General features: G+C 41.3%; 1 protein-coding gene across 4 annotated transcripts in view; it reads left to right on the forward strand.

Moving 5' to 3' along the window:
* Positions 1-3,461: 3,461 nt before the first annotated feature.
* rgs12b (regulator of G protein signaling 12b) overlaps positions 3,462-14,077 on the forward strand; it is a 118,621-nt gene continuing 108,005 nt past the window's right edge. The window contains exon 1 of one of the 4 annotated variants that reach the window (XM_060926399.1): positions 3,462-3,675. In XM_060926399.1, the coding sequence (XP_060782382.1) occupies positions 3,643-3,675 (33 nt within the window). In that variant the 5' untranslated portion in view covers positions 3,462-3,642. Of the gene's footprint in view, positions 3,676-12,107; positions 12,279-14,077 lie in introns of those variants that run through there. The other 3 variants (XM_060926402.1, XM_060926398.1, XM_060926400.1) reach the window with 3 other exon arrangements.

A 14,077-nucleotide genomic window follows, 5' to 3' on the forward strand; every position in this document is an offset into this window, starting at 1 on the left:
TGTAAGCATGAGTTTCTTAACCACTTAGAAACATGGACCAAGGCTGTAGTTAACTTGCTTGCAGCTTGTTGTTTTGTTTTTTGCATGTACATAAAGAACTGTCATCAGCATACATCTGTATGTTGACAGATGGACATACTGATGGCAGATCATTAATGTACAGACTAAACAAGATAGGTCCCAACACTGATCCCTGTGGCACGCCTATATTACAGGTTTGATAAGTGGAATGAGTATTGCCAATAAGTTTGTTTCCTGTTAAGTAAATAAGAACTCATCCATTTAATGGCATCTATTGAAAAATTAAAAAAAGATAGTTTTGCTATTAGTGTTTGATGGTTCACAAACCATCAAACACTTATGGGAAAACAGGAAAGCTAGATAAATATGACCATAAATATGAGATACAGTTAGAAGACCAGTTAAGGTGGGGCAACTCAAAAGAATACACTGTGTTTAATAAGCATGATTTGACCAGGGACTCTGCACATTCCCCCAAACGAATGATGACAAATCAAAAATATTACTCATATGAGAACACAAGTTATGTCATGACGTCAAAATATCATGTAAAAAGGTCCCATACTTTAGAGGAGTTTTCTCTGGAGTAGCATCCTAATTCATTTCCACTTAATTTTTTTTTGCATTTTTACTATACATGTAACAATGTATCATGTGACGATAAATTGCGATACAAATTTACAATTCAGCTCGATTAAATAATAAATGAATCACGATCAGGCTTCGTAGTCTTAGTTTTTCCTAGCTGTAATTGCATTGTTTAGACAGCAGAGGGTGCAATAATGTATGTATAATAGCGAGATTACACGTGACTTCACTGTAGGTGGAAGTAACACAGCTCTAATACTGCAAAAACACAAAAATGCAGATCTAAAATGGAAAGAGCTGTTGTGCGATTGTACAAAGACTTAAGAAATCAGAGCTGTCTTTTTACAGGTGAAAGAAAAGAGAACAAATGATGGTAGTACAAAAAAGTTCATAAAAGTTTATTAAGGCAGATTTGTTAATGTTTTCATTTTAAATAAAAGAAGTATTTTTAACAGTTTTTCCATGAAATCGAGTCGTACATGAGCTGATTGCTGATGAGGTGCTTAGCACCGAGTTGGCTATAAGCCATGTATGACTTGATTTCATGGAATAACTGTTTTATTCTATCCAAGTTTACTGGATTTTGAGAAACGGAGCATTTTTATTTTTTGCAAATTCGATAAATTAAAAACTTCATACAAAAACGTCTGACAAAATCATTTCCGCCTAGAAAGTAAACAAACCGGCGAAATGACAGTAGCAATTTGTGAAAAAATGTGAGAATGATAATTCTTGAAAAAAATGTAAAAGATACGTTCTTATCATCAAATACTTTTATTCCATATTTTGTTGCTTTTTTGGGGGGGTTGTTTTTGAGTTGAGTTTTTATTTCGTCCTCGGCTGGTTCAGCAACACGTGTCGCCATTTTGTTTTTCTCTACTCACAGTATCTGAGCTGATAGCCTAGTAGTAGAGTAGCCAATCAGAACCCATGATTGCTCATACCTAGTGAATGTGGATAGAATAATAGTTAATATCTATTATGTTTTACTCCAACCTTTACAAATGTGTGTACATAGTTATCGTTGGTTATTTAGAAAATGGAAGAAACTTTTTAATGTAACGAAAAGAATGTTTATGTTGATGAAGAATGGGAGAATAAATGTTGCATTTTTTGCAGATTTAAAAATTTTTTTAATTTAATTTACTTTTCAAAAATATCGTGAGAACATTGAATCATGAACCCAGTATCATGAATTGAATCGAGTTGTAAATTGTATGAATCATTACAGGCCTGGGGCGGCACGGTGGTGTAGTGGTTAGCGCTGTCGCCTCACAGCAAGAAGGTCTGGGTTCGAGCCCCGTGGCCGGCGAGGGCCCTTCTGTGTGGAGTTTGCATGTTGTCCGCGTGGGTTTCCTCCGGGTGCTCCGGTTTCCCCCACAGTCCAAAGACATGCAGGTTAGGTTAACTGCTGACTCTAAATTGACCGTAGGTGTGAATGTGAGTGTGAATGGTTGTCTGTGTCTATGTGTCAGCCCTGTGATGACCTGGCGACTTGTCCAGGGTGTACCCCGCCTTTCTCCCGTAGTCAGCTGGGATAGGCTCCAGCTTGCCTGCGACCCTGTAGAAAGATAAAGCGGCTAGAGATAATGAGATGAGATGAGTATACTACCGCTTACTTCATAACGCAGTCCAACTAATTAATAATGAAATTTGTTGGTAACTATTTAAATTTCTCTCCTGTCAATCACAGTGACACTCGGCCGTCAAGGGCGTCTGTGAGTTCACGTATGCGGAAAAGGGCAGATAGCACTTTCCTCTGAGTGCGTGATGCTGTCCTGCATGTGCAGTCGTGAGAAAAGATGTAATTAGCTGGCATCACTTGTCTTCAAAGAAGCACATGTTTGCCTTCAGCCTCCCTGGTTGGTAGCTGTTATATGGTATGGTGGGTGGGAATTGGCAGGAGATTCCTCAGGGAATCCCACGTTCCCTCTCAGCGGGTTCTCCTATCAGAAACCTCCTTGAAGAATCCTTTTTTGTGTTTGAAGAACGGATACATAATGTTTATTTTCTACATAATATTTTTGCTTCGATGAAGGGTGCCAATAGTTCTGGAGATGACAGTATGTACAGAAGATGGGGAACACACATGAATATGTGGATTCTGGAGTTGAGGCCCCACGCACCCCTTTCTCTTACGCACAAAGTTTTCTTAGTATTCTTGTGAGGACCTTCTACTGAAACCTCCAATTAATGCTGTATCTACACCGAAAGAAACACTTCAGCCTTAACCTCAGTGATCAAAAAGAAAATTCTACTTTTTTTTTTAAGGAAAAGCTGCAGTTTTTATCTAAAAAATAGGAAAAAAAGGAATGAATAAATAAATAAGTTGTCTTTGTGGGGACCAGAAGGTCCCCACAAGGTCATCATGGTCATTTAAAAAAATCTAGTCATATATTCATATCCATGCGAGGACATTTGGTCCCCACCAAAGTCTAAAAACATGCCCACACATACACTTTGACTCACGTTCCCTCTCTTTCACACACTCGCCCCTTGTCTTAAAGCAGATGCTGTGCTTTAGGCATACCAAGTAGGCGACACAACACATTGTGTAAAAAAACAGGAGCGCAGGGGGCCGCCCCGCCATCAAGTGCTTTCTGTGTGGGGATATAATCCGTGCGGAGCTCATCGAACAGCGTGTCATATATATATATATATATATATATATATATATATATATATATATATATATATATATATTAAACCCCCTCTCAGACATCTTATGGAGGGTTGAACAAATACACACACCTCTGTGTTGCGAGTGTGTCTCTGCATCTTTTTGTGCGAGCCCTGGGCTCTGTGGGTGGAATAGGAATTACAGGGTGGTTGGAAAGAGGGAGGAGGGAGAGAGAATGAAAGAGAGATTGAGTCAGAGGAAGAAGCGCAGAGATCACGACGGTGACTGAGACGGATTGTGGACACGGACTCGATCACTCGCTCACACACACTCTCGCGCAGTGGATGGATGTTTTTACAGAGCGCAGAGTGGCCTGACGTCCAGCTGTAGTGTTGAGACTCACACTGCTGTAGATGGAGCAAACTTTGAGCATCAACCCTGATAGAGTGAGTACCTGTAGCACACGCCCACACACTTTTTTTTTTACATATTTTATCAAATCTATTTAACAAAGCTGTTGTCCTGACACACACACAGTGCTTTTTCTCATTCATCTTCTGTACATTAATATAGCGAGCACTTTTTCAAGGTGCTTCTCTTTCAAAGCAGTGGTTATTTATATCAGAGTGGGATTGTGTGTGTGTGTGGGGGGTTATATGTATATTTGTGTGTTGTTAATACGTAAATGCTCATGCTTTTTTTTCACAAGTGCCTGTGCAGTCATGCTATGGAATGCGCCGATCTTCTCCAGCAGAGTCGCTTCTCTGACTTCAGCACTAGCTGCCATTCCCAAACCTCTCTAAAGCTAGTGTGCACTTTGTGTCTACATTCAGATTCGAACAGGATTCAGTGCTCGGCTTCAAACCTGATGCAGGTTCACCTCGCTTCACAATCGAGACGTTGAGCACTAGGACATATTTCACAATGTTGTGTCTCAGTCAGTCCTCGTTCGGCCAAAACACGTTGTCTCAAAAGAAAAAAAAAATCCTGACAGCTGAATTCTGAAACGTGGTGACTTCTAGCAGGTGATTAACTCTCCACTCGGAAGTTTTGTGCAGTATCTTGTGTTCATGCCGATGCTAAATGACTCCGAACACCAGCTTGCTTGCTCCATGCATTCAAACAGATGGAACTGTCTGTCTGTTTGGATCTTTCTGCTCACACAGAGAAAGAGAGAGAGAGAGAGAGAGAGCGCAAACATAATTGTAGAACATGAAATTAATTAAAACTGCTGATTGAAGCGCGGATGAATAATAAATGGCACCCTCCTGGCATTGCACCCACCTTCTCCGTCTCCCATCAAATGCAAAACAGGTCATTACTGCGTGCAAAATGTCACTTTCATTACTGAAGCTGCAAGCTCTTGAACTTTCTTTCATTTTTCATGATATGCATTTCAGCAGTTCTGTAGGAGTGTGTGAGAAGGTGAGAAGGTGCCTCACACAGAGCAGCTTGACTTTTTATCAAAGAAAGGCTTATTATCGAATGTGCTAGTCATGAGAGTGTCATATTTATTCAGACGGGGAAAAATATAGAAGAATATTCCTTCCTTCCTTCCTTCCTTCCTTCCTTCCTTCCTTTATTTATTTGCTGACATGTTAAGTAACAAGTAAAGGAATAACAGCGCAATTTGGACGTCTCATATCTGTGTATCTATTTACTTATTTGCAGACGTTAAAATAACAATACCTTTTAAACTTTTATCTATCTATCTATCTATCTATCTATCTATCTATCTATCTATCTATCTATCTATCTATCTATCTATCTATCTAGGTCTGTCTCTGTCTCTTAGTCTATCTGTTTTTTTTATCTTTTTTTCTGTTTCCTTATTTGCTTATTTGCATACATGTTAAAACATCATCCTTTTGATGTTTTAATCTGTCTATTTGTCTGTCTATCTATCTATCTATCTATCTGTCTGTCTGTCTGTCTGTTTTTCTATCTTTGTTTCTGTTTCCTTATTTACTTATTTGCAGACATTTTAAAACATCCTTTTGACGTTTTAATATATGTCTACCTGTCTGTCTCCTGTCTGTCTGTCTGTCTGTTTGTCTGTCTGTGTTTTTCTATGTTTGTTTCCTTATTTACATATTCGCAGACATGTTAAAACATCATCCTTTTGACTTTTTAATATCTGTCTGTCTGTCTATCGACTGATTGATTTAAATATTTATAAAAAACCTTTTTTGCTTCTTTTATCATTGTTTATGAATTATTAAGTGTTAGTTAGTTAGTTAGTTAGTTAGTTAGTTAGTTAGTTAGTTAGTTAGTTAGTTAGTTAGTTAGTTGCAGGCATGATTTAAAAAAAATTAAAAAATTCAAGACGTGAAAAGATATTTTAAACCCAGACAATTTACATTTTATTAAACTAATCCTGTATATGAAATTACACAAAACTAGCAGGTCCTGACTTCAACAACGACCTCAAGCATAAAAACAAAACATAAGCACATGCTCAGCTTACTCTGTGAAATATAAATGAATTTTTTTTTTAACAAAATTACCAAAAAATTTGTATTTCATATCACAAGGTGAGTACTCTGGCTGTAACGATGTAAAGATGCTCTGGTGTGTACATTGCATTATTTCTTACATATTCTTCATTGCTTTCTTCTCTTAGTGGTGTATTAAGAGTTTCGAAACACATTTTTAAATTCCAGGGCCTTTGATAGTTTTGGGGATTCATTTTGTTCACTGTAACTTGTTAAAGAAGCATGGAGTTAAAACATTACTCTGTAAGGGTAGGAGAATATATATATATTTTTTAAATGGGAGAAATGACCGAACTGTCATTTCAATTTATTATTGAAATGACAGTACAAATGTGGAAAGAATATTTTTGCCTTCTTAGTTTTATGTAGCTTTTGTACACTGATATACATTCTGCTGTACCTTCCTGGATGGCTATTCACACTGATATTTGTCTTTGTGATGAATATTCAGCACGGTCTTCTGCTCTGAAATCTTTGATTGGATTTAGAGAGATGAATGTTCTCTTTCCTTGATGGTAAATGTGCATAAGTGTGTGTATGTGGGGGGGCGTTATATGAGAGCTGGATTCCACAGCAGAGGGCAGTGTTGAGGAAGGTTGGAGTGCTTACGGGAGTTTATTTGCTAATCACACACACACAAAAAGGTGCGAGGAAAATGTGCACCTCATAATACATGTAACATATACTTTACTTTAAAGTGTCACTTGTTAAATAAATAAATAAAAAAAAACAGGGCCTCTGCTTGTTCTCCAGAGATCCCTCCATGCAGAATTCAGGTTAAGGTGACAGTCAGATGGTATGATAGTACAGCAGATAGCATTGCTGTCTCACAGCTCCAGGGTCCCAGGTTGATCCCAAGCTCCCGTTAATGTCTGTGTGATGTTTGTGCATCTTCTTCCTGTGTCCATGTGGGTTTCCTCCAGCTTCCTCCTAAAAACACGCATGCAGGTGGATTGGCTACACTCAGTTGTCCCTAGGTGTGAACGTGTGTGCATCGTGTCCTGCAAAGGACTGGCGTCTCATCCAGGCTGTGTTCCTGCCTCACGTCCAGTATTCCTGGGATTGGCTGTGGATCCACTGTGACCCTGACCACTTATTGAAGATGAATAAACCAATCCCGACATTACACATTCTTCATGTGTAACCACAAGACAAAATAGTGTGACAGATCTTTCATTTATCCTGTTGCTTCTCGATACTGCGAGATGAGTTTTCGTCTCAATCTTATCGTGTCCTAATTTGAGTGTTGGTGCCCGATCTGGATTTGTTTTATCACGTAGGTTTGTCGGTGCTCCTGCAAGATGAGAAGCAGAGTGAGTGTTCGCACTAAAGCTCAAAAGTTCAGTTTAATCAGCAGAAAATGTAGCTTTCATTAGCAATGAACTCTTCCCATGTATAAAGTGGTCACCACGCACACGCGCGGGTGTAATGAACTTTTTCCTCAGTTAAGTCCTTACGATATATGTTTTTGAACATACATCGTAGGCACGACGTTCTCTGGACAGTTCTTCATCTGTTTTGTCATTGTTTTTAATTACTTTGGGAATTTTGAAGAACCGGGGCGGCACGGTGGTATAGTGGTTAGCGCTGTCGCCTCACAGCAAGAAGGTCCTGGGTTTGAGCCCCGGGGCCGGCAAGGTGTGTGGAGTTTGCATGTTTTCCCCGTGTCCGTGTGGGTTTCCTCCGGGTGCTCCGGTTTCCCCCACAGTCCAAAGACATGTAGGTTAGGTTAACTGGTGACTCTAAATTGAGCGTAGGTGTGAGTGTGAATGGTTGTCTGTGTCTATGTGTCAGCCCTGTGATGACCTGGCGACTTGTCCAGGGTGTACCCCGCCTTTCGCCCATAGTCAGCTGGGATAGGCTCCAGCTTGCCTGCGACCCTGTAGAACAGGATAAAGCGGCTAGAGATAATGAGATGAGATGAATTTTGAAGAACCGTTTGTCACGAGTAGCATTATTACCGCAATTATATACCACACACAAAGTAAGCATTGCCTTTCTTCAAGGGCAATGAAATCAATAGAAAATCACGAAGCGTCGCAGCAGCTCACACATGAAGCACTGCTATTTTGGTTATCATCCAACATGGCCAACTTCCGGTTTGGAAAATGAGCGTTACGTCACATGCGCATCAAGAATGGCAGTTATAAACAGCTGTTTCCTCATAAGCCTTGTTTTTTTTTTTGAGACAGAAAAGTTAAGAACACACACACACACGAAGTCTCATGAAGTTTTTCCAGTGGATGAAAAGCACCAATGCTGGAGACTCATCTCATCTCATTATCTCTAGCTGCTTTATCCTGTTCTACAGGGTCGCAGGCAAGCTGGAGCCTATCCCAGCTGACTACGGGCGAAAGGCGGGGTACACCCTGGACAAGTCGCCAGGTCATCACAGGGCTGACACATAGGCCAAGTTTACATTAGACCGTATCTGTCTCGTTTTCTTCGCGGATGCACTGTCCGTTTACATTAAAACGCCGGGAAACGGGAATCCGCCAGGGTCCACGTATTCAATCTAGATCGTGTCTGGTCCGGTGCTGTGTAAACATTGAGAATACACGGATACGCTGTGCTGAGCTCTAGCTGGCGTCGTCATTGGACAACGTCACTGTGACATCCACCTTCCTGATTCGCTGGCGTTGGTCATGTGACGCGACTGCTGAAAAACGGCGCGGACTTCCGCTTTGTATCACCTTTCATTAAAGAGTATAAAAGTATGAAAATACTGCAAATACTGATGCAAATACTGCCCATTGTGTAGTTATGATTGTCTTTAGGCTTGCCATCCTTCCACTTGCAAGTGGTAAGTGATGTGCGCTGGGATCTCACACACAGCGGCTCAGTCCCGAATCACTGCTTGTTCACTTCACTCGTGCGCTCTGTGAGCTGCACAGGGCCGGAGTGCGCACCCTCCAGAGGGCACTCGCTGTTCAGGGCGGAGTGATTTGGAGCGCAGGATGCCTGCGGAGCCGAGCGTATCCGTGTATTGGTGTTGCTGTGTGCACGCGAATCGTGTATTGGTGTTGCTGTGTGCACACTAATCGTTTTAAAAACGTTAATCTGATGATCCGCTGATACGGTCTAATGTAAACCCCACCATAGACACAGACAACCATTCACACTCACATTCACACCTACGGTCAATTTAGAGTCACCAGTTAACCTAACCTGCATGTCTTTGGACTGTGGGGGAAACCGGAGCACCCGGAGGAAACCCACGCGGACACGGGGAGAACACGCAAACTCCGCACAGAAAGGCCCTCGCCGGCCACGGGGCTCGAACCCGGACCTTCTTGCTGTGAGGCGACAGCGCTGACCACTACACCACCATGCCGCCTCCACTGGAGACTCTTTCCATAATTTTTAATTTAACATCTCTTTACAGAAAGCTTCAGCGATTATACGTCTTGGAGAAAACTCCCCTTCCCTGCATCTATATCAAAGGATACTGGGATCGATGCAAATGACCTGCCAAATGATAGAGAGGTGTGGTGAAGGGTTGTGCAGGGCATCTCATCCGAGACCGAAAGATGGATAGATACGTCTTAGAGTCCATTTTTCTTTGATAAAAAGCAATGCACATTTTCGATCTGTTTTATATTAGGCTTAGATTATGAGGAGTGTCCACTGTACAGGTTTGTGTGAACGAGTGGTTATAGTAAATACTACAGCATTAACATATGGCCCGTTCTATAATAGCGGGTACATTTCAAGTGTTGACTCTGTCAGTCATCGTCAACTCCGTTACCGCTAAACTGGGCAGTCCATTAACAGAATCGACGATAACAGAGTTGACATCTCCCACCGTTTTGTGTCTTAGCTCCACACGCTAACCTCAAACTAGCAACCACATGGCATGTAAAAAACTAGAATTTTAGGGATTTTAATCTTTTTTTTTTTAATGAATGAGAGATTCACTCCAATATCACAATAACAGATTTGACAAATAATTAATCTACTCTTGGTGTCTCCTCAAGATTTTGTTGAAATTAATGAGAGAAGAAACATAACACGCCTCACTGCCTTTCTGAAGTTTCCCGCCAGAGGAAGTGACCTCACTCGGTGCAGGTGTCATGAGTATTATTAAAAGTCTTTGTGGATTTTAGGCGGTTTTATAACAGAGTCAACAGAGTTGACCAGAACGTTGGGATGGATCTCATCTCATTATCTCTAGCCGCTTTATCCTGTTCTACAGGGTCGCAGGCAAGCTGGAGCCTATCCCAGCTGACTACGGGCGAAAGGCGGGGTACACCCTGGACAAGTCGCCAGGTCATCACAGGGCCGACACATAGACACAGACAACCATTCACACTCACACCTACGGTCAATTTAGAGTCACTAGTTAACCTAACCTGCATATCTTTGGACTGTGGGGGAAACCGGAGCACCCGGAGGAAACCTATGCAGACACGGGGAGAACATGCAAACTCCACACAGAAAGGCCCTCGCTGGCCATGGGGCTCGAACCCAGACCTTCTTGCTGTGAGGCGACAGCGCTAACCACTACACCACCGTGCCGCCCACGTTGGGATCGATAATTTTTTCTATTACTGAAATTTCACATAATACAGAAAATAGACTGATTTGATTTGATAACAGTTAATAGAATAAGCCCCCCAAAACAGCTTGTTAGACCGAATCACTTCATGTTTGTTCAAGTTGAATGGATGAATCAGGAGTTGAAGTTGGCCAATAATGTGGAGGGAGGGGTGGGAGTCATTTAATAAATGTTTTATGGATAAATTGGGTCTAAAATGTACATCAAGCATCGCTATTAGTGAAAGTTTGTCACGATTTGGATTCCTGTTCAAAACTGATTCAGTAAAGATTTCGTTCGTGGAAAATAACCAAAGGTTTGTGTCGGAGACGCGAAATGTACCCCGAATTCTAGAATGACCCATAAAGATGTAAGAATTCTCCATGGGGGCGTCGTGGCTCAGGTGGATAAGGTGCCATACCATAAATCCGGGGACCCGGGTTCGATTCCGGCCCGAGGTCATTTCCCGATCCCTCCCCGTCTCTCTCTCTCCTGCTCATCTCCTGTCTCTACACTGTCCTATCCAATAAAAGTGAAAAAAGCCCAAAAAAAATCTTAAAAAAAGAATTCTCCAGTGCTGTGGTTTAAGATACCAAGATGCAATGTCCATATCTCGTATTTTTAGTTCCTGGCTTGAATTATACCCTGGATGATGGTTCAACTATTTAAGTGCAGCCATTATTACTGGGGTTAAAATATTCTGACATTCACTGCACATCTGCTGTGTCTCGACAAGATAAACCACATATAAAGCACTAATTATGTCATTCCCCCTCGAAACAAAAATGTCCTCCGATTTATTTATTTATTGCTCAGTAATTGCAGCGTATCAAATCTCCCAGCTGGAAAATCTGTGCCTCTGCTTGTGAAAGTTGATATTGAGTTCATTAAAGCTGATGCTATGTAGTTGGCAAAAACAAGACAGTCTGATGTTTGAGGTGTGGAAGGATGACAAGTCCAGAAGATTGTGTTTGTGTAATGTAAGAAGAATCAAAACCATCTTTCGTAGCTCCCCCTCTCCAGCTTGGAATGAGACAGCTGAATGTTTTTAAAGGCTTTTTTTTTTTTTTAACCCAACATCTGGGACAGGAAACAGTTCTTCATAGCACGCACAGGTTTAAGCTTCGGCCCACGCCCATGTGGTACCTATCAAACACAGCCTTTGCGTCTGTACGTCTCGTTCTCTGCTCTGATGCTGCAAAACTTTCATTAAACCAACGCACCTTTTATGCATCTGTGCTACGTCATGTCCAGACTTGGATGTTCCCCCCCCCGATAATAAGTGAAATCCCAAACCCATATGTCTCTGGTCTCTTGTACAAGCTCTTCACACATCCTCACATGTCTCTGTGCTGAGCCGACAACCTTTTTTTTGGCCTTTATAAGCATGCGCTTGAGTTCCAGCCCACGATCAGAGACGTTTTCCATTTGAAAATGAAGACAGATGTTTATTTAAAGTGTGCAAGTGAGGTGCTGCAACGGTAGTCAAGAGGCTTTCTGGGCTTGGGATGCTAGATTTATTTGGGTTGAGCCAGAGCCAGAGATGAAGAACAGTTGAGCAAGCATTCCTGTCGTCCCCCGGAGAGAGAAAAAGAGCGATGGCTAATCTGTGTTGATTTCATCCTATGACGTTAGAACGAGAGACGGGGAAAAATTTCAGGTTCCACAACCGGATTACTCCCTAACGAAACTCAAACCCGTAACCCGCTTCCCGCCTCCCGCTGCGAGCTCGGGTTGTCATAGAGACAGCGCGGAATGGAACTTCCTCATGAGTAAGAGATGGTAGCTCTCTGACTGGGTGTGTGTGCATGCAGGGGTGTGAAGCAAGCGTGTTGGCTCTTGCTGTGGAGGAATGAGTCGCGTAGACATGTGTGTGCCGGCGGCATGGCCAGAGCATTCGTGGCTCTGCGTTCGTGTGTGTTAGTAGCTCAGCCGTATGAGGGACACACACCTCCGTAAGCGCACTATGAGTCTGAAGAAGAGGCTTTCTTTCAAACGGGTCTCTAACTTTACAGCGGTGAGTATGTGTGAGTTTATACATCAGCATTTCATAAAGCCGCCTTTCATCTCTTCACCTTCCCTCTCTTTCTGTCTCACTTTTTATTCTTTTTCGATTTTTTTCAACCCGAGCTGCTCTTTTTTTTTTTGTTTCTTTGTTTGTTTCATTTTAAAACCAGGCTTAAATTATTTCAATAATTTTTGTGATTTTATGAGACGACTCTAGAAAGTTTACTCGGGTTTGCCGGTAGAGCATAGACACACCTGGACTTGCCTTAGAAGTTGCATGCTGGCACCAGCCGTTTTTATGAAATGGGGGTGGGGGTGTTTTTATATATATATATATATATATATATATATATATATATATATATATGCATCTAGATCTTGATGGGGACCTTTGTCAGTGGATGGTCCTCATAATGATACTAACACGAATGTATAGGTGGGTCATGTGTAATATGATAATATGATATGTAAGATGATGGAATATTTAATCAAAGTAATAAAACATCTATGAGCTCTTTCCTGTAAACTAAATCAAACTCTGAAATGCCTGCCTGTCTCTCTCTCTCTCTCTCTCTCTCTCTCTCTCTCTCTCTCTCTTCCTCGCGCTCTCCTTGAATGAACTGTCCCTCAAAAGCAGGTACTATTCATACTTGAAATTCAAAAGTAAACAGGCAAATGGGTTTGTGCGCAGACGCTTGGCTCAGAACATTCTGGTCCTTCCTCTAGGTGCAGTGTGTGATGTGTTTTGTTTGGAAATATCTCAGTGTTACTTTCCTTTTAGTCCACATATTCACATTGCTGAAACAGAGCTTTCTCTTTGTGGTCCCCCCCCTCGGACACTCCAGGACATTTTAACTTCTTTCATGTCAGGTTTCAGCCAATGCTGAGGAGTTCTCTGGAGAACTGAGTGTGTTGGTGCGACACTAGTACTAGTTAGTACAGTACAAGACTGAGTGTATTAGTAGAACACTGTTATTGTTTAGTACAGCATTGAGTGCATCAGAACAGCACCAGTACTAGTTAGTACAGCACTGAGTGTATTAGTAGAGCACTATTATTATTTAGTACAACATATCAGTAGCACAATGATACTAATTAGTACAGCATTGAGTGTATTAGTAGAGCACTATTATTATTTAGTACAACAAATCAGTGGCACAATAATACTAGTTAGTACAGCATTGAGTGTATTAGTAGAGCACTATTATTATTTAGTACAACATATCAGTAGCACAATAATACTAGTTAGTACAGCATTGAGTGTATTACTAGAGCACTATTATTATTTAGTAAAGCATTGAGTGCATCAGTACAGCACTAGTGCTAGTTAGTACATCTGGTAGTACAACACTAGTAATAAATAGTGCAGCAGTAGTAGGAGACTAATAAAGCACCAAGTCTGTTAGGACAGTACTAGTACTATTTAGTACAACACTGAATGTGTTAGTACAGCATTGAGTGTATCAGTACAGCATTAGTACTAGTTAGTACAGCATTGTGTGTGTTAGTACAGCACTAGTACTAATTAGTACAGCATTGAGTGCATCAGAACAGCACCAGTACTAGTTAGTACAGCACTGAGTGTATCAGTAGAGCACTATTATTATTTAGTACAACATTGAGTATATCAGTGCAGCACTAGTAGAAGTTAGTACATCATAGAGTTTGTTAGTACAGCACTAGTACTAGTTAGTACATCATTGAATGTGTTAGTCCAGCAGTAGTACTAATGAGTGCAGCATTGGTTGTGTTAGTACAGCTCTAGTACTGATTAGTACAGCATTGAGTGTATTAGTAGAGCACTATTAT

This window comes from Neoarius graeffei, chromosome 7 (genome assembly GCF_027579695.1).
Source record: "Neoarius graeffei isolate fNeoGra1 chromosome 7, fNeoGra1.pri, whole genome shotgun sequence".
Taxonomy (NCBI): Eukaryota; Metazoa; Chordata; class Actinopteri; order Siluriformes; family Ariidae; genus Neoarius; species Neoarius graeffei.